Source organism: Hemiscyllium ocellatum, chromosome 8 (genome assembly GCF_020745735.1).
Source record: "Hemiscyllium ocellatum isolate sHemOce1 chromosome 8, sHemOce1.pat.X.cur, whole genome shotgun sequence".
NCBI lineage: Eukaryota > Metazoa > Chordata > Chondrichthyes > Orectolobiformes > Hemiscylliidae > Hemiscyllium > Hemiscyllium ocellatum.
This window is the reverse complement of record NC_083408.1, coordinates 78,792,891-78,814,029: the sequence shown is the minus strand read 5'-3', so window position 1 is coordinate 78,814,029 and position 21,139 is coordinate 78,792,891. Positions and strand designations below refer to the sequence as shown.

The 21,139-nt window shown below is 39.8% G+C and overlaps 1 protein-coding gene across 3 annotated transcripts in view; it reads right to left on the bottom strand.

Moving 5' to 3' along the window:
* eml1 (EMAP like 1) overlaps window positions 1-21,139 on the bottom strand; it is a 249,865-nt gene that overhangs the window by 43,468 nt on the left and 185,258 nt on the right. For all 3 annotated transcript variants that reach the window (XM_060829259.1, XM_060829258.1, XM_060829260.1), the window contains exons 6-11: window positions 19,450-19,579; window positions 2,800-2,949; window positions 2,301-2,370; window positions 1,931-2,041; window positions 1,739-1,834; window positions 595-729 (exon numbers count right to left, since the gene is read on the bottom strand). In XM_060829259.1, coding sequence (XP_060685242.1) covers window positions 595-729; window positions 1,739-1,834; window positions 1,931-2,041; window positions 2,301-2,370; window positions 2,800-2,949; window positions 19,450-19,579 — 692 coding nt within the window. The remainder of the gene's footprint in view (window positions 1-594; window positions 730-1,738; window positions 1,835-1,930; window positions 2,042-2,300; window positions 2,371-2,799; window positions 2,950-19,449; window positions 19,580-21,139) is intronic.

Sequence of the window (21,139 nt, the reverse complement as noted above, 5' to 3'; positions counted from 1 at the left end):
TGAAATCCCATTTAGTTCTAATTAATCTGTATGATATAGTTGATTTTCATCACTATTGATTGATTCTAGTCAAAACAGTACTGCGTACTCATATTGCCTAGACAAATAAAGTATCTAAAGATTCAACACTCTTGTTCAAGATTACTCACATACATACCCTATCAATTATAGTAGCAAATTCCAGTGTTAGGCCTCACTTTTATTGATGTAACCTGGTTTCTGGATTATTCTCATTTCCTTTAGTTTTGGTTCCAGTTGAATTATGCTGATTAAAATTCAATCTATGTTTTGTCATTCATTTTTGTCTAATAAGTACAGTTGCATTATCTAAGAAAGTATATAATCATGTAACTAAGGGACTCTTGCGGTGCACTGGTATTATCCCTTTCTCTGAGACAGGAGTCCTGCGTTCAACTCCCATCCACTCCATATGTGTGTATTAACATCACTGTACAGTTTCATTAGGAAGTATCTACAATCATACAACTGATTGAATAGTGCTACAAAGTTACATTTTTGGAGTGATGTATCAGTTAAGCATTTATTTAATTGATAAACTCACATGCTTCTAATTTTTATATAATACAAACTTACCTCAAACAATCCTTGTTTCTTTGTGAAAGATCCTCCTTCGAGCATCCAAAAGTAAATGTGTGATTTTCCACAGGTAACAATAACATTGGTCTCTGTTGGATGGAAATCTGCTGCAAAGACTGGTTCATTTGAACACTGGCAAGGATATAAGTGAATACTCTTTGATATACTGTTCCTAAGCAACCGACAATTATACACAACACAGAGTTAACTTCAGGGACACTATTTCTGGATTTATACGTCTTCAACTCACTCTGTACATTTGATTTATTAGATCCTCCTTTTATAATTGTTGGAATACCTTCATTATTTTTAGGAGAGTATAAGCTGGTCTGAAGCAGTTGCTATTGCCACTGAGCCAATCCGAAAGGAATTGCTAAAGAGTAGTAATGACCATTCTTCACATTCCTACCCCTCAACTACAAACTGAAAAACTCAATAATAGGAATTCATCAATAACTTGCAACTATATTCTGTCACTGAAAGCAAACTCAATGCAGTTCAGTTAATGAAAGATAGCCTTAAAATTATATTATTAGGAATAACATCTCTGTACAGATGGGAAACTAAGCTTTAAAAATTTTTTATGTAGCTTCTAGATTAAGGAAGATAATTCATACTTTCAGTGTAAAATGATTCAATATTCCCCAAAGTTATGTGAAATATCCTCGTACAGTTTTCTGAACAAGACCGAAAGTGACTGCAATATGCTCTACAAGAAAACGTATGTGAAAATTAATGCAAGTCAACAGGAATATTCTGCAAACGTCTGCCTACTTCACATCTCTTTTTAATTAAATGCCTGACTTTTAGGAACTGTGTGGAAGCTTGACAAAATGGCAAGTTATTGAATCATAGAGATGTGATGCACATACTGATAAATTACAAAATTTATTTTTTTTTGGATATGCAGTCTCTAGTTTAATTATAGGTTGCCTTTGTTTTCCAGTGCAGCCTATAAATTCCCTCATACACACTCCCTTCCACTCCCCAGGAAATAATAATACAAAATCAGAGGGAATAGATTACAATATAAATAACTGATAATGATTATTATCATCCTGCCCAAATAGCTAATTAAACGCAATAATTAAATATAATATTTACAATAATACAGCCATAAAAAAACTTAGAAAGAAAATACCTTAATATCACCAAGTCTCTCAACTTTCTGCCAATCCCATACTGAAAGGACATGGTCATTAGAATCATCCACTGCGCACAAGGTACACCCTCCATTCTTAAAACGAAATAGAATGAAAGTATACACATAACAAAATTTTCTACAGTGTTTATCAGAAACAGTTCTATTTAGTGAATATTTCCTGACACTTACTGATTTTGAGAAGGCAATACAGGTGACTGACCGATCAAAGAACCCTGTTCCAATCGTGTGCAGTGTATTCAGACTAACAGAGTCCCAGATTCGAACATGTGGGGCGGCTTGCTGTGCAAATAAAGCAGAGAAATGTTCATTTCACATCAGTATCAACAGCAATCCAAGCACAGGAGTTCTTCATTCTACTATTGTAGTTTAAACTATCTGTTTAAAGCTTCATTAAAACAAGTGGTGATACTTTCAAATAGACTAATGCAGAGACCATTACTGAAACACCAATCAAAGTAAATGAGGTGCATTCTGTCCCTGCATATCCTACTTCACTTTACATTAACTGTTACTCAGATGAATAAAAATTACCACATACATTTCCATCCTTGGTTATCCCTGCTACCTGACCAGTTGCTATGGTGATCCTGTCAGGGTGAACTGCAAGGCTATGAAAGGAAGAAAACATCTGTTAGCTGTTGCATGGACAAAGACATGACTCATATTATTCCTAACTAGGTTTGCTACTGCTCATAATTAAATCAGTCTCAGCTAACAGCTCGGTAATTTTTCAGTGCCATTAGCACTTGCATTTTTACCTTAAACAATCACACTGACATAGCATGAGAGATTATTCAGTAAATCAGTGCAAACAGTTATTTGTACATCAGGAACATGACATCATCAAACAAGTGTATTGTTAATATTACAAACCACCACTACAGCAAATAAAAATAATCAATTGCTCTCAGGCTAAGAAGGATTAATTCGACATACAGGATTATTTGACAGGATAATGATAAAAGGAGTTCCTGTTCACAGCAACAAGCAGTAAATGGAACTATGGCATCTCCACATTCACATTTTCTAAAACTTACCACTTGACATCATCATTGTGGCCGGTGTAATGTCTCTGAAGTTGTTCCTCTACATTGTATAATACAACCACAGAAGCAATGAAATACACAATCTCACCCGTTGGCAGAAGATAAAGGTTACAGCGGCAATCCCGACCTCGATAACCATAACTGATAGACTGGTCAAGGATATTAACTGGAGGAATTGGTGAAGCTTCACAAAGGGCAAGAGAAACTTTAACATTACATTTTCATTATCAAGTTCGAGGACGTAATGTTGGTGTCATAAGTATTGGTTATGAAAGCTTTGAAAAGCAAGATTGTTTTTTCAATTAATAGCTAAAAGCTGGTTGAAATAACTCCACAGAGGTCAGTAACCATCACCCAGTCACCCTTTATTTACATGTGGAGAATCTTTGACACTGGTCCAGCTCCATCAGAACCAGCTCTCAGAGTGAACAAGAGCCTCTGATATGCCTGTTAAATATGTCAGCCAGGACTCTCTGATTGGAGCTGTTAATATGGTCCAACCAGGGAAATCATATTCTATGAAGTCCAGCAGGCTGACCTCGTTACAATCACTACATCCCTACACCCTGAGAATGAGGATATAGGCTGGTTCTTTTTTTTCTGTAGCTCCTCCTGGGGCGGTTTAGCATCAGGTCAGGTTCCTCCAACTCTGCCTCTGATACAGGCAGTATGTAACACACAGTAGCTCACCTCTTGTGCCCGGAGGGTCTCGGAAGAAATGAATTCCATCACAGATTCCAAGGTATCGTCAAGGCATGATGGACAGGGAGAACCCACAGGCTCCAGAACAGTCAGAAAGGCATTCAAGGAGCTGGGTGTGTTTTGCTCCGACACCGTTTGCAAGTCGGCGGCTTTCAGATGGTCCATGTACTTGTTCAGGAACCTCACATACCCAAACTTTATACATCACTGGACCTGACCTCTCATCGAGTATGCCTCTTATCCATGCAGGGCCATTCCAGTAGTTCCTACACCAAACTTTGTCCCCTGAAGAAAAGTGTGTCTCTCGCTTAGTGGAGTCTTATGCTTGGCATTGGCATTCCTGATGCCATTTTACCTTCTTCCCCATGTCAGGGAAGATCAGATTTAACTTGGTACGGAGTCTTCTCCCCATTAGCAACTTTTGAAGCTGTGCCTGAAGTTGTATGAGGGGTGGTCTTGTAGTTAAATAGGAATCAGGACAGTTTGGCATCTAGTGAAGTGGTAGGTTGGTTCTTTAAACCTGCCTTCAAAGTTTCGATTGCTCTTTCTGCCAGACCATTGGGTGATGCATGGCATGGAGTTATCCTGATATGTCAAATGCTACTCGACTTTAGGAAATACTTGAATTTCCTGCTGGTAAACAGTGGCCCGGTATCTTGACCAACACTTCCAGAAGTCTGTATATTGCAAAAGATGCGTGCAGTTTTTCTATCATTGATGAATGAATTCTACGCACCTCCAGCTACTTTGAGAGGGCATCCACAATGACGAAGAACATTGAGCGCATGAAAGGAGCTGAATAGGTCTGGGGTTTACCCAGCCATTCCCATGAATATGGGGGAAGTGCTGGCAGTAATTTTTGTCCTTTTTGGCACTCTGAGCACTGCTCCACCAATGCAGGTATGTCTGAATCCAATCCTAGCCACCAGACATAACCTCTTGCCAACACCTTCATTTTGGAAACCCCTGGATGGCCCTGGTGGAGGTAAGCATTATTTAGCAGTGACCTTTGCTCAGGACAATCACTCTTGCTCCCCTTAATAATATGCCATCCACCATTGGTCCCTGTGATCTGGTCTTTCTGGGTCCAAAACGGTTTCATTTCTGGTTGTGACGGCCCTTTGGTTTCCCCCAACACCACCAGATGTTTCAGTCTGATGTTGTCAGCTGTGACTGGAAGTGTGTCCAAAGAATTTAAAACCATTATGGAATCTTCCAGTAGTGGTACCACTAGCCATGTATGTGCCAGTGGGAGGTGGCTCACTGCATCCGCATTTGCTGCTGGGCCTCCCAGATGTTGTTCCAATTTGTAAGTGTATGCACTATGAGAGCTCACCAATGAGCGGAAGCAATGGGGAACACTGTCTTCTTCTCTTTATGTAGACTTTAGCAGGGATTTGTTGTCCATTATTATTACAGATTTACATCCAAAAAAGGTATTGGTGGAACTCCCTGACTCCACACATAACCTCCAAACGTTCCTTCTCTATCTGGGCATTTTACGCTCTGCATTAAGCAAAGTTTTGGACGCATTCATTATTGGGAATTCCTCTCCATTAGGCCACCTATGAGTTACATTGCCCTGCTATACAGGGAGGCATTGCATGTCAATACAGATCTCACTTAGGATCATTGTGAGCCAACACATTAGAGGATGATAGCTGTTTCTTCACTTCCCTGAAAGTTATGGTTTGGCTACATGAACATTTCCAAGACTGACCTTTTTTTAAGAGTTGATACAGAAGTGCCAGGATTGAAGCCAAGTTATGCATGAGCTTTCTGTAACAATTCACCAGCTCAAGGAAAGACTGAAGCTCCGGTACAGACGTGGAAGCCAGGCCAGCTTTGATCACCCTCACTTTATCTTCCAACAGGTGTAACCGAGTCTTGTTTGACTCTGCAGCCCAAGTAGGTCACTTGGGGTGCCAGGGACCCACATTTCCCTTCTGGGGCATACAGCTGTCTGGGAGAAGCATTTAGCAACTATGTACAAGTTCTCTAAGTGCTCCTTATTGCTCTTCTGTATTATTAGCACATTGTTCAGATAAATGGAGACCTTGGATAGACCTTGTAAAATATTGTCTATCGTATGCTGAAAAATGGCAGAGACTGACAATATCCCAAATGGCAGTATTGGTACAAACCCTTATGAATATTAATTGTAGCATACTTCTGAAAATCCTCATCTAACCACAATTGCAAGTATACATGGCCCACGTCCAGCTTTGTGAATGACAGCCTCCCTGCCAACTTTGCATAGATATCCTCTCTGTGAGGGATTGGGTATTTATCCAGCTGCAAAAAGCAGTTTACTGTTTGTTTAAATTCCACACAGTGGCAAACTGACTGTTCAGGCTTCACAATCTGTATGACCGGTGCTGCCCATTCTACAAACTGGACAGGTTTGAGGATTCCTTCGCTCGCCAGCCTTCCGATTTCTTCCTCGACTTTATAGCAAATGGCACTTGGGGAGGTGGGAGGAGGGTGGAGCTTTCAGACTCGTGGAGTTGCTTCCTGATCAACATGCAAGTTGGCATTGGTTCCTTTGATAGTCCGTAGACTTTCCCAAAAAATTTCCATGTATGTAACTAGGACTTCACTCAGGCAGCCATTTTATAACTGAAAACTGTTGAGCCAATCTAGGTGAATCTTTCACAACCAATTTCACCCCATGGCTCCAAGCCTTTTACTACAATCAGTGGTAACTGAACCAGCTGCTTCTCAGAAGAGACCAGAACTAAAATTGTTTCTTTTATCTGTAAAGATTCCCCTGTACGGGTACTCAGTCCAGCTGAGGTTTTGCACAAACCTGAGGGTTGGAGTTATAGAACATAAACAGTACAGCACAGTTGAGGTCCTTTGGTCCTTGAAGTTGTGCTAGCCTTTTATCTGAGTCTAAGATCAGACTAACCTACATACACATCATAGTACTAACTTCCATGTGCATGTCCAAGAGTCACTTAAATGTCCATAATGTATCTGACACTACTATCACTGCTGGCAGTGAATTCCACACACCCACCACTCTCTGAGTAAAGAACCTACCTCTGACATCTCCCCTAAACCTTCCTCAATCAACTTAAAATTATGCCCTCTCATGTTAGACATTTCCACCCTGGAAAAATGACTGATCGGCTCCCTCTGGTCATCCTCTTGTTCCGCACATAAGTGTAGAATGCCTTGGTGTTTTCCTTAATCCTACCCACTAAAGCTTTACCATGCCCTTACTTGCTCTCCTAAGTCTCTTCCTCAGTTCCTTCCTGGCTACCTTGTAACCTCTAAAGCCCTGTCTGATCCTTGCCTCCTCAGCCTTAAGCCCGTCCCCAATTAAGTACTTTCCCATACCATCTGCACCTATCCTCTCCATGAGTATAGTAAAAGTCATGGAGTTGTGATCACTATCACTGAATTTTGTTAAAAGACTGGTTCTGCGCTCACTGAAACGGCCACACCAATATCAACCCCCTTTGGAACCTGTTGACCATTTAATCAGATGTTTATTTTGATTGGTTCTGATTTGCATGTAGCTAACCAAGTTAACTGTTTAAAATAGTTGTACTTAGGTGGACTTTCCAAAGTGTACACTCTCCTGGAAACCAGCCAGTGAGTTCTCTTACTCCATTTAGGTATAGTGGGAGTTTTTCACTATCTCAACTCCGTATATGGCAGCAACTACTATGGCCTGCCAGCCCAATCCTGAGGAAAATGTTAACCATTTGGCTGAGGATTGGCTTTGTTTTGGGGTTTTGTTGTGGGTTGACCTAGAGTCCGTCTGTTCAGGATATGTCCTGAGTGAGGCTCTGCAATTGCCTTCACTCAAATGGTGTTCTCCAAGCTCAGTCAGACTGGTGAGGGTGTTCACTTCCATCAGAATACCTGCAACTCATATGCTCCACTAGCTGCATTTTCCAATGACAAAGCCAGTACCTGTTTGAAGTCCTGTTGGGCTTCAGCTAGTGGGGGATTTTGCATAGTTACATTGTTAATCCCACATACCAAATGGTCTCTCAGTATCTCACTTCAGGTTAAACCAAAATCACATGCCTCTGCTAATCATCTTAACCTTGTCAAAAGTCCTGAAATGGATTCTCTGGGTTCTCAAATTGCTGAGTAAAACCAATAGTGTCTCAGAACTAGAGGAGGCTTGGGGTCATCATATTCCTTAACTAAATCTGTAACCTTATTATCATAGAAACCCCACAGTGAGGAAACAGGCCATCCAGCCCAACAAGTCCACACTTGCCCTCCAAACAGAAACCCACCCTACATTTACTCCTAACGTACACATCCCTGGGCAATTTAGCATGGCCAGTTCACCTAACTTGCACATCTTTGGATTGTGAGAGGAAACAGGAGCACCCAAAAGAAACTCATACATATAAAGGGAGAATGTGCAAACTCCACACAGACAGTTGCCTGAGGGTGGAATCAAATCCAGGTCCCTGGTACTGTGAGGCAGCAGTGCTAACCACTACGCCACCATGTCATCCTTGAGTACTCTTGAAACATTTTTGTCTCTGGTACCTCAGGGAAAATTAGGCTCCTAATAACTGAAAAAGCTGCAGATCCATGAGCTGGCAGAATTACTCACTACTTTTCATCTGCTCTGGTTATTTATTTAGAAAAAGTAATGCATTCCTTGCACTGACTGGACCCAATCTCCAACAGCAGGATCGAACAAGTCAAACTTCCCAAATGATGGCACGATGCCAGAAATGCTTACCCTAAGTCAAAAACAACTCTTGCGAGTGGATTTCGTCAGGAGCATGCTTTTCTCTCATTGCCACTGCAATAACCCCACAGAGGCCGGTATCCTGTCACTATGTCACCCTTTATTTACACGTGGAGAGTTCCTGACACTGATCCAGTTTCCTCAGAGCCATCTCTCAGAGTGAGCTGAACCTCTGACACTCCTATCCTTATACGTCAGCCAGGGCTCCCTGATTGGACCAGGTTAACAGCTCCAATCAGGGAACTCATATTTGAGGAGGCCCACCTGGCTGACCTTGTTGTAATCCCTACACCTACCAGGCTCTTGAAAAATATTTATGAGGTAAAAACAAAGGTAAAGAATCAGACAAATTCTGTTTTTCTGTATATTCCTCTAAATAATGCATGGATTTGCCTGTATATAGCTCAGTGGAATTCCAGCTTTTTTTTTCTATTACTCTAACTGAAGACCACTCGGAAAGGGCACATAACCTTGCTAGTACCCCCAACAATACAGGGAGAAATTTTTAAAAGAAGATTCTATAAAAGCATTCTGATGAAATGTCATTAACCTGAGAAATGACACTCTGTTTTTAATTTCACAGATTCTGCCTGAATTATTGAGTTTTTCTAGCATTTCCTGGGGTTTTTTTGGATGCCTGGGAGCTACTTCTGTCCTTTTATTTAAAAATGCATGTACCTGGTTTAATGCACTTTGGCCTAAGAGATAACAATTGGATCTTTCAGGCTGACAACAAGTTGGTGGTGTAGTGGTAATATCACTGGATGAGCAATTCACCAGATCCAGGCTAATGTTGTGGTGATACTGGTTCAAATCCCACCATGATAACTGGTGGAATTTAACTTGAATTTGTAAAATCTAGAAGTGAAAACTAGTCTCGTTAATAGTAACAATAATGCTATCATTGATGTAAAAACCCATCTGATTCAATAACGTGCTTAAAGAATAGAAACTCCCCTCCTTGTTTGCGTACGCATATGCATGACTCTTAACTGACCTCTATAATAGCCAAGTGATTAATTCAGAGAATTCCTACAGTATGGAAGGTCATTTGGTCTATCAAGTTCATACTGACCCTCTGAAGAGCATCCCACCCGAACCATGCATTTCCAATCGCTAATCCACCCAGCCTAGACATCCCTGGACACTATGCACAATTTAGCATGGTCAATTCACTTAACCTGCACAGCAAGAACATTCAAACTTTACACATACAGTCACTCAAGGGTGGGAATGCATCCAGGTCCCTTATGCTGTGAGGCAGTAGTGCTAACCACTCAGCCACCATGTCACTTGTGGTTCATAGACAATTAGGGATAGTTAATAAATGTTAGCCTTACCAAAGACACTCATAATACATCATCATGTTAAAAAAGAAGCAGCATAGTGCAACTTGATTTTTGTGTTCATGCAAATAACTTGCTTTAAACTCTTTCTTTCTGATCAAAGTTTATGTTTAGTTTTAAAGTAGGGGAAAATGGATATCAGAAACATCTGAAACTTGTGAACTGTTTGTCTTACAGCAGCATGAGAAGATAGGAAAGTATGACTAATAGCTTTCCTTGAGAGAACTTCAGTTATACACTAAATCATACATGAATAAAAAGGAGACGTTCCTTTAAAAAAAAGAGATGCCCTAACTCTCTAAGTTATATTCTTAGATATCTGAATACCATGGTACTTTGAATATCATACATTGAACATTTACTAGGCAACGACGGTCATGTCGGAAAGTGAGCAGAAGACTAGAGCATCAATCACAGAATTATTACAGTGCAGAAGGAGGCCATTTAGTCCCTTCTTTCTGCACTTTCTCTCTGAATGAGCATTTCATTTAGTGCCATTCTCCAACATTTCTCCCTGTATTCCTGTACATTGTTCCTTTTCAAACAACACAGCTAATTCCCTTAGAAAGACTCAATTTAAACCTCACTTTATCAAATTCTCAGGCAATGCACTCCAGATCTTAACCTCTTGCTGCGTGAAGTTTTCTCTAATGTCACTTCTGCTTCTTTTCCAATCTGCATCCTTTTGTTCTTGACCCTTCCACAAGTGAGAACAGTTTCTCCTTTTCAATTCCATCCTGACCCCTCAGGATTCTGAATACTCCAATGAGATCTTCTCTTAGCTTTCTCTTCTCCAGAGAAATTGGCTTCAATTTCTCCAGTCTATCTTCACATTTGAAGTTCTTCATCCTTAAAACCATTCTTGTGAGACTTTACTTCACCCTCTCCAACAGCTTCACATCCTTCCCATAATGTGACACACAGAATTAGACTCAATACTCCAACTGATGCTGAATTAGTGTCTTTTACAACTTCAACGTAATCTACTTGCTGTTGTATGCTATATTCCTATCAATTAAGCCTGGGGTACTGTATGCTTTAAAAACCACACTCTCATTCGTACCTGCCATCTTTAATGCATTTTACACATATACATGCAAGCCTCTTTGCTCCAGTTCCCCTTCAAGAGTTGTAGATTTTATTTTATATTATATTTCCATGTTCTTCCTGCCAAAGTGCATCACTTACATTTCTCCACACTGCATTTCATCTGCCAGCTGTCTGTCTAAAGGGCCAACCAGTCTATATCCTGAGATTTCACAGTTTCTTTTCAGTGACGGAGGACAAGAACTAAAGAGGAGGAAAACAGGGGAAGCTCATGGGGAACATTAAAACAGATTGTAAAAGCTCCAAATCTTATGTGAAGTGAAAAGATTCACAAAGCCAAATGTAGGTCCTTATAATCGGAAACTGGGCAAGTTACAATGGAGGCAGACTAATTAAACACATATTTTGGTTCTGTCTTTATAAAGAAGGACATAAAAAATGCTCTCAGTGGTGGGCACGTTGTTGGAGGGAATCCTGAGGGACAGGACGTACATGTATTTGGAAAGGCAAGGACTGATTCAGGATCGTCTACATGGCTTTGTGCGTGGAAAATCATGCCTCACAAACTTGATTGAGTTTTTTGAAGAAGTAACAAAGAAGATTGATGAGGGCAGAGCAGTAGATGTGATCTATATGGACTTTAGTAAGACATTTGACAAGGTTCCCCATGGGAGACTGATTAGCAAGGTTAGATCTCATGGAATAAAGGGAGAACTAGGCATTTGGATACAGAACTGGCTCAAAGGTAGAAGACAGAGGGTGATGGTGGAGGGTTGTTTTTCAGACTGGAAGCCTGTGACCAGTGGAGTACCACAAGGATCGGTGCTGGGCCATCTACTTTTTGTCATTTACATAAATGATTTGGATGCGAGCATAAGAGGTACAGTTAGTAAGTTTGCAGATGACAACAAAATTGGAGGTGTAGTGGACAGCAAAGAGGGTTACCTCGGATTACAACAGGATCTGGACCAGATGGGCCAATGGGCTGAGAAGTGGCAGATGGACTTTAATTCAGATAAATGCAAGGTGCTGCATTTTGGGAAAGCAAATCTTAGCAGGACTTATACACTTAATGGTAAGGTCCTCGAGAGTGTTGCTGAACAAAGAGACCTTGGAGTGTAGATTCATAGCTCCTTGAAAGTGGAATCACAGGTATATAGGATAGTGAAGAAGGCGTTTGGTATGCTTTCCTTTATTGGTCAGAGTATTGAGTACAGGAGTTGGGAGGTCATGTTGCAGTTGTAAAGTTCATTGGTTAGGCCAGTGTTGGAATATTGCATGCAATTCTGGTCTCCTTCCTATTGGAAAGATGTTGTGAAATTTGAAAGAGTTCAGAAAAGACTTACAAGGATGTTGCCAGGGTTGGAGGATCTGAGCTATAGGAAGAGGTTGAACAGGCTGGGACTGTTTTCCCTGGAGCGTCAGAGGCTGAGGGGTGACCTTATAGAGGTTTACAAAATTATGAGAGGTATGGATAGGATAAATAGACAAAGTCTTTTTCCTGGGGTCGAGGAGTCCAGAACTAGAGGGCATAAGTTTAGGATGAGAGGGGAAAGATATAAAAGAGACCTAAGGGGCAACCTTTTCACTCAGAGGGTGGTACTTGTATGAAATAAACTGCCAGAGGATGTGGTGGAGGCTGGTAAAATTGCAACATTTAAGAGGCAGTTGGATGGATATATGAATAGGAAGGGTTTGGAGGGATATGGGCCAGGTGCTGGCAAGTGGGACTAGATTGGGTTGGGATATCTGGTCGGCATGGATGGGTTGGACCGAAGGGTCTGTTTCCATGCTGTACATCTCTATGTCTCTGTGACTCTAAATGTTGAGAGATTGCTTGTTTAGTGAGAAGGAGGAACTGTAGGAAATCAGTATTAATGGGGAAATGGTGTCAGGGAAATTAATAGGATTAAAGGCCAAATAAATTCCCAGAGTCCAATAATTTACATCGCTACTTAATACTTCAAAAAGTGCCCTTAGAAATAGTGGATGAATTGATGGTCATCTTTTAAAGTTCTATAGATTCTAGAATAGTTCCTTTGGATTGGAGGTTATCTAATGTAATCCCACTATTGGAAAAAAGAAGGGGAGGAGATAGAGAACTAGAGATCTGTTAACGTGACATTGGTAGTGGGGAAAATGCTAGAGTGCATTATAAAAGATTTAATTGCAGAACACTTGGGAAACAGTGACAGAAACCGACATAGTCTGTGGATTTCCGAAAGAGACATGATATCTAACAAATTTACTGGAATCTTTCTAGAATGTACCTCATAGAGTTGTTAGGGAGGACCCGACCCATGTGGTTTACTTAGACTTTCAGAAGGCTTTCAATAAACTCCCACAAAAGGGATTAGAGATAAAATTAAAGTGTGTAGTATTGGGAGTAGTATACTGACCATGAATCGAGAACTTGTTGGCATACAGGAAACAAACAGTAGGAATAAATGGGTGTTTTACAGAGTGGTTGCCAGTGACTAGTATAGTATCACAGGGATCAGTGCTCGAAACTCAGGTATTCACAATATACTAATAATTTAGATGAGGGAACTAAATCTAATATCTCCAAGTTTGCAAACGACACAAAGTTGGGTGGAAGGATGAGCTGTGAGGAGGATCTAGAAATGCTTCAGTGTGATCTGGACAAGTTGAGTGAGTGGGCAAATGTATTCATATGAAATATAATGTGAATAAATGTGAAATTATCTGCTTTATTTGCAAGCCTCCAAAGCAGATTATTCTTGGAATAGCGATAGATTAAAAAGGGGGAGGTGAAATAAGACCTGGGTGTCCTTGTACATCTATCATTGCAGATGCAGCCAGCAGCAAAGAAGAACAATGGCATGTTGACCTTCATAGTGAGAGGATTTGTATACAGGAGCAGGGACGTCTTGCTGCAATTGTACAGGGCCTTGGTGGGATCAATACCTCGCGTACTGAATGCAGTTTTGGTCTCCTCATCTGAGGATGGATGTTCTGACTATGGAAGGTGTGCAACAAAGGTTTGCCACACTGATTCCTGGTTTGGATAGACTGATGTATGAAGGGAGACTGGATCCATTAGGATTATTTCATTTAAGTTTAGAATGAGAGGGGATCTCACCCATAAAATTCTAATAAGTCTGGACAAAATAAGTGCAGGAAATATGTTCCCAATGATCAAGGAGTCCAGAATCAGGGTATTCATTTAAAAAAATAGGGTAGGGCTGAGACAATGAGAAATATTTTCTCCTGCAGAATGGTAAACCAGTGACATTCTCTGCCACAGAAAATGGTTGAGGCCAAATTATTCCATGTTTTCAAGGAATTCATTCATTTCTAAGGTCAAAATATTCAAAAGGGAATGGAGAGAAAGCAGGAACAGGGTACTGAGTTGGATGATAAGTCATGATCATGTTGAATGGCAGAGCTGGCATGAAGGGCTGAATGGCAGTCCTGCACCTATTCCCTACATTTCTATGTTTATGGTGCTTCCAAGTTTCATATAATCATTTTATTGTGAACTAGAGATTCCATGGAGTTCCCCCTGACTGACCAATCCAACTCTGGCAGGTGATCATTGAGATAATGTGCCTGCAGTTGTACCACCTTTTCTGTAGATTTCCTTTATAGTTATAGTAGGTTAGTGGAGAAGTGCGTGCAACAATTAAACAGTTAGACACTGAGTTGGTGAAATACAAGTTGCATAAAACAGTGTCATAATAAGACCTGATTTTCTATTTTTGCAGATTTTCTTCATTAAATGATGGTAAGTACTTAAGTAACTAAATAAGTAAGTAACTCCTTAACCCTCCCATCATCCTACCTTCTGCATAGAAACTGATATTTTCCTAGCTACCACCAGTTCTGAGGAAGGATCACTTAATTGAAACATTAGCTCAGATTTCTCTCCACAAATGCTGCCAGACCTGCTGAGTTTTTCCAGCAATTTCTGTTTTTGTTTCTGATTTACAACATTCACAGATCTTTTGTTTTTTATTCAGTGAACTCTTTATCTTAGCCAGAAAATTGAGGTGGGAACCATTTCCTCCATTTTTCATTCCAAACTCCTTTCTGGAAGGTCCTTGTATAATTGTTAGAGTTCATTTTACATCTTTAGGCATTATCATCATGAGGGTCAGTGGTATTGCTATCTCACAGTTCCTGGGTTTACTTTTGCAATATACAAGGTGTAAATTAGCCAAGTATAAAGTAGCTGCTGTTACAGGGTCAGGTAAACAGGAATAAGTGAGTAATATTTGATCTAGACATCTTAATGAACTTGTATCTGATTGTGAGATTATATAAGCAGCAGGGAACATGGTTTCGTGGAAGGCCAATCATGTTTAACTGTCTTATTGGCATTCTTTAAGGAAGTAACAGATAACATAGATGTAGGGAAATCTGTAGATGTGGTATACTTGAAATTCTAAAGGCATGTGATATGGTACTATGTTAAAAGTGACTATGCAAATTAAGAGCTCGGGATGTAGTACATAACACGTTAGCGTCAATAGAGGATTAGTTAACTAACTGAAACAGGAAGTCAGGATAAATGCAGGAGTAAATTGCTGCAGATGCTGGAATTTGAACTGAAAACAAAAAGTGCAGGAGATCACAGTGGGTCAGGTAGATCTATGGAGAGAAAACAAGTTACCGTTTCGAGTCTAGATGACTCTTCATTAGGCACTTCAGATGTGGAATCTGTAACTAGTGGAGTTCTACAGGGATCAGTGCTGAGGCCTTGTCCATTTATAATTTACATCAATGGATTTGCTCAATGAACCAAATGCATGGCTGCTAAATTTGCTGATGCCATCAAGATGACTAGATTATGAGGAACTTAGATCCCATTGCAGACTCCTTAAATTGTGATCAAAAATCTGGTGGATGAAGCATAATTTGGAAAAATGTGAACTTGTCCAATTTGATGGGAAGACTATAAAAACAATACACTATTCAAGTGGACACAGGAGTTACAAAGAGATCTGGGCATCTTAGTATATGAAATCCATAAAGTTAGTATGGACATACAGCATGTATTACAAAAATAAATGGAAAGTTGTCATTTATCAAAAGGAAAATTGAGTATGAAAGTAGGAAAATGTTGCTACAGTTGTTGGTGAGAACACACATCAAGATGTGTGTCCAGTTTTGGGTTTTAGAGAAGGTTCACTTGACTGATGCTTGGGTGATCTTATGGAGAAAGTGTGGTCAGATTATGTCAACACTCAGAGGCACTTGAAAGCAAGAAGTGATCATGTTGGAACATCCATGGTGCTGAAGGAACTTGACTGGTGGATGCTGACAGAATGTTTACCCTTATGGAAGAGACTAAACTAGGGGAGTATGTTTGAAAATAGTTTAAGACTGAATGAGGAGACTTTCTTTCTTTTTCCAGAGATCAATGGAGGCTGGATTTTTTTTTAAGGCTGAGTGGCAATGGTGGCTCAGTGGTTAGCACTGCTGCCTCATAGGTCCCAGGTTCAATTCCAGCCTCGGGTGACTGCCCTGTGTGGAGGTTGCACATTCTCCCCAAGTCTGCGTGAGTTTCCTCCGGGTGCTCTGGTTTCCTCTCACAGTCCAAAGATGTGCCAGCCATGCTAAATTGCCCATAGGTTAGGTGCGTTAGTCAGAGGGAAGTGGGTCTGAACGGGTTACTCTTTGGAGGGTCGGTGTGGACTTGTTGGGCCAAAGGGCCTGTTTCCACGCTGTGGGGAATTGAATCGAATCTAATCTAAATGAAGAAGCTATGGTTATAGAGGGGGTAAACAGGAATGTGGAGTCAAGGCTTCAATCAGATCAGTCATGGTCTTATCAGACAGTACAGCATGCTCAAGGAGCTGATTTACATCTGCCAGTTAATGTGCAAGATACAACAAGCTCCAATTCTGCCCAGACTGCTGTCTTTGGATACAAACCTCAACTTACATGGCATTGAGTTATTTCAGATAGTTCTTTAATGCATAGTCAGGGTGCAGGCTGAACATGTATTCAGGAATAGATATATACTGCAGGAGACTGGGGAGTTCGTGTTTCAGCATCACAGAAAATCAGTGGTAAATCTCCACAACCCAAAGTTGCTGGGTTCTCAAAGTTGCTTAATTGGCATCTATATTACTTTGCAAGTGTTTTTTTTTTAACCCTCTCACCTTCATGAGCAGAAGGCTTCCAGTTATTTAACAGGCAGAAAGTGTTTAACAACAAACAAGTGAGGCTGCAAATCAGCCAAACCTTGCTGGTTTATGATATACGTATCCTTTGGAATTCACCCCTCTGTATATGTATCTATAGCCTGTATATGTAAAAGACCACCCTTTATTCTTAGGGATTATAACTCCAACTAAGAGATACAGAGGAATACAAACAAACAATGTGGCACATATTTCTATAATAAAAAAAGATGTCTGAGATGTAAACAGACACACTCACTATTTACTGGACAGAACAGAATGCTCTAGCGTACATGCCCCAACTATATCATTTCTAACCTTATAATTTTCCAAACGTTATTTTTTGACTGGTGTAAGTTTTAATTTTTTAAATCACTTCCAAGAGACTACATAAAGTAAAGATTCTGTGGGGAGAGGATATATTGCCGTGCACAAGCCAACACAATTATGTGGGTGAGGCTGGATAAATGTAGCTATTTTGCTTTCTTTAATTTTTTTTAATATGTTTACAGCAGTTGGGATGGAGCTAGTGATTTCTACTTCTCTGGAGTTTTGAACTGAGTATCCTAGTATTACCTCCTACATGGTCAGTACTTCAAGAAGAAAAGCTGAATGAGTGCCAAATGCTGCTACTCTGAGAAAAAAAAGCAGTCTCGTGTGCATATATTGCAACTCTTATATCTCACTGGGCCCTGGATCAATTTGCCCCCAAACCTTTCTGCTCCTTTCCTCCATTCATAACCAGCAAACTGGTTGATTTAATTACAGCCACTATCGGTGCTCCAGCATATATATGAACAAGCTGAAACAGGAAATTTTGCCAGATATAACACTATAGACCACCAATGGATATTGTTTCAGTTTGTTGCAAATTCGGTGTCATGGAATTATAGGGCTACAATGTCTGTTACAATTTGTATGACTGACATTTGCCCAGTATTTACCGAACAGAGTGGCATTCAAGCAAAATATTTCAGGGAAGCATCATTAACTTGCTTGTGTGTGGCACATCATGTCGCAGAATCATAGAGATGTACAGCACGGAAATAAATCCTTCGGTCCAACTCATCCATGCCAACCAGACATTCCAACCCAATCTTGACCCACCTGCCAACACCTGGCCCATATCCTTCCAAACCCTTCCTGTTCACATACCCATCCTGATGCCTTTTAATGTTGCAATTGTACTAGCCTCCACCACTTCCTCTGGTAGTCCATTCTACACACATACCACCCTCTGTGTGAAAATGTTGCCCCTTAAGCCTCTTTTATATCTTTCCTCTCTCATCCTAAACCCTATCCCCTTTAGTTCTGGACTCTCCCACCCCAGGGAAAAGACCTTGTCTATTTACCCAATGTCTTCTTGACTTTTGCCCCAACTCTTTGAAAAATGTCTCCATTATTGCATTTTTTAAATTAGCTTCTCATCTGAAGTAATCTCTTGACATCTTAACAAAGTTAGGTGTATGAAATATACCATCATCACTACCATGAGGCAAAAGAATGTCAGTACCCTGGTTTGCTTTTACTATTATAGACAAGGTAATACGTAAAGCAATGAGAATAGGTGCAATTGATCGCAGCATTAAAGCTACTGTTTGTGGATTGTGGAGCTGTGACATTAGGGGCAGTGCCTTTAGATAGGATGGAGCTCATAAAACACTCATTTATCACCAGACTCCAACAACTTCACAAAATTCCTTTGTCAGGTTAGTATGGGGTGGCACAGTGGCTCAGTGGTTAGCATTGCTGCCTCACAGCACCAGGGTCCCAGATTGAATTCCAGCCTTGGGTGACTGTCTGTGTGGAGTTTGCACATTCTCCCCGTGTGTGCCTGGGTTTCCTCCGGGTGCTCTGGTTTCCTCCCACAATCCAAAGATGTGCAGGTTAGGTGAATTGGCAATGCTAAATTGCCCATAGTGTTAGGTGCATCATTCAGAGGGAAATGGGTCTGGGTGGGCTATCCTTTGCAGAATTGGTGTGGACTGGTTGAGCCGAAAGGCCTGTTTCCACACTGTAGGGAATCTAATCTAATCTTAAATAAGGGACCGGTTTCTTAAGTATGAAAAACATGCATTCAATTAGACCTACAATACATTAGAAATTGTGCTAAAGTGTTACAGATGCTATAAGGAGGTTGGATTGGGCTGATGGCTCTTTTGTGTTATTAGTTGTTAAGAAACACAAGATCTAATAAGTAACTGGGGAAATAATTTCTGCAAAGCAACAACAAGTCTATAAGTTTCATCAGTCAGCAAGATGTAACGCAATACCACAAACTCGCAAAACAATACTTTGATTCGAACATTTCCAAATGTTAACAAAGATTTTACTGCATGTATATTACACAATGGAGATTTAAAAAATCAAAATGAAAGCAGACATTCACTTTTCAAACAGGTTACTACATGATTTTGGTCAGAATGGAATTCAAAAAGCAAAAATGTAAAACGATATCCATCAAAAATCGTAAAAATAGGAATTAGCCCAGGGGACATTTCCACACAGGAGTGTCTAGTACATCCATCATTTTATTAAATAATTTTCATAACTAAATCTGCTATTTTTACCATTTTGTGTGGCTTATTGAAATGAAAATTATTTAGCTGTACATAGTTAAGGCTAAATAATTCAACACTGGCACCTAGAGGCTGAAGGATACACCCAGTCTAGCTTCAGCTTTTTGGCTGGAAGTTCACCTTTATCTTCCAAACTGTAGGTTTCCTTAATAACTTGGGGCATATACATGGTGATTGGACGTCCACGCAGGAACATTTTTACATATCCTTCCTCTATAAAAAGGACAGAAGAATATCATGATCATTTTTTGAACACTTGTATTAGACGTTATATAGGTAAAATAATATCAGATAAGGAACATTCAGGGGAACAAAGAGGAAAAAATTTAAAGTACAGCCAACACCAGTCTTTGATTTAAAATTGTAATTGTCTTTATTATATGAAAGATTTCATACAATATCATTACATGCAGTGAATGTTGCTAATGTTAAAAATAATTAGGTAAAATTATCCAAAATGCAACAATAGGTGACCACATTCCATAAATTCAAAATAGAATTGGTGGCACATGCTATTGAATCAATATTATACATGCTGAAACAAAGAATTTAGTGCAGAAAACACAGTGTGCAGAAGAAAGAAAGCATGACATGAGCAAAACCTGACATAGAAATGTGCATGGCAGACACACAGAGAAGAAAATAAAGCAAAACAGATTTAATTCCTTACAGCCCATCAAATACTTAATTGTAGAAGTTAAGGAGTTAAAAATAGATCTGGAAGTACTGGCTAGGGGATTTAAGTGGGCTAATCAAACTTGGAGACCTTGACATGGCAGTAGGGCTGATGAGAATCTGACTTGGGCTTTTAGGAAGTGGTAGGGTCAGAGAAGGTAACTTGTGAGTTCCAAGCATCCCAACAGTTTTAGTGGAGGTTGGTCCAGATTCTTGAAGAGGTGGTTCTTGGTTCGATAGCAAATTAGCTTGTTCAGTACTGCTGTCAGGAGAATCAGTCAGCTTTGAAGACTGAATCAGCATTATCTGTACCAAAACTACATGGAATTGTCATGTACGTAGATAGATAGGAGGACAGAAGTAATAAAATCATTACCAGGTGATTATAACATCTAATGGACACCATATTTAATATCTAATTGTGTTAATGAAGAAAAATTTTCATTATTGTAACATGTTGTTTTACAATCTCTCAGTTACAGAAACACCATTATTATAATCTAAAGGATAAAGATACACAAGCATACACCTCAATTATCTGTCTCTTTTTAAACAGTGTAAGCATTCGTAACTTATTCCAGTTTTCTTATCTAGGCAGCATTTCACTTTAAATTAAAATTGTCATTGTCACAAAACTGCAAAGAACACGCCCAAAAATTACCCTTTTCACATTTGAGAAAATTGAATGATACTGTGCTGTGAAGATAAGAATACTGAACAGACAGCCAAAGTGCTAGGTCTGTGCAATAGTGGGAAATGGAAGATAATGAGTCAGCACTCCATTTTACATTCCTCACAATTTTTATTTTCTTTACCTTCAATCATGATCACATTTCCCCTATCATCCAAACTCAGCATTACGTCTACTGCTAACACAAGAAGCTTTAAATTAGTCACCACAAAATCAATGGTCACCCAAGCTAAGCTTGTATGATACTCAATAAATAGGATTTGCTACTAAGAGAATGACTATGTTTAGTTTTGGGTTTTGTCTACTAGCATGCATGAGATTTTTGACAAGGTTACTCCTGACTGAGAGTTATGCCTTTTGTACTAAATTTGGATCAGCTGCTAGAATTTATTTTTAAACATTAGTAC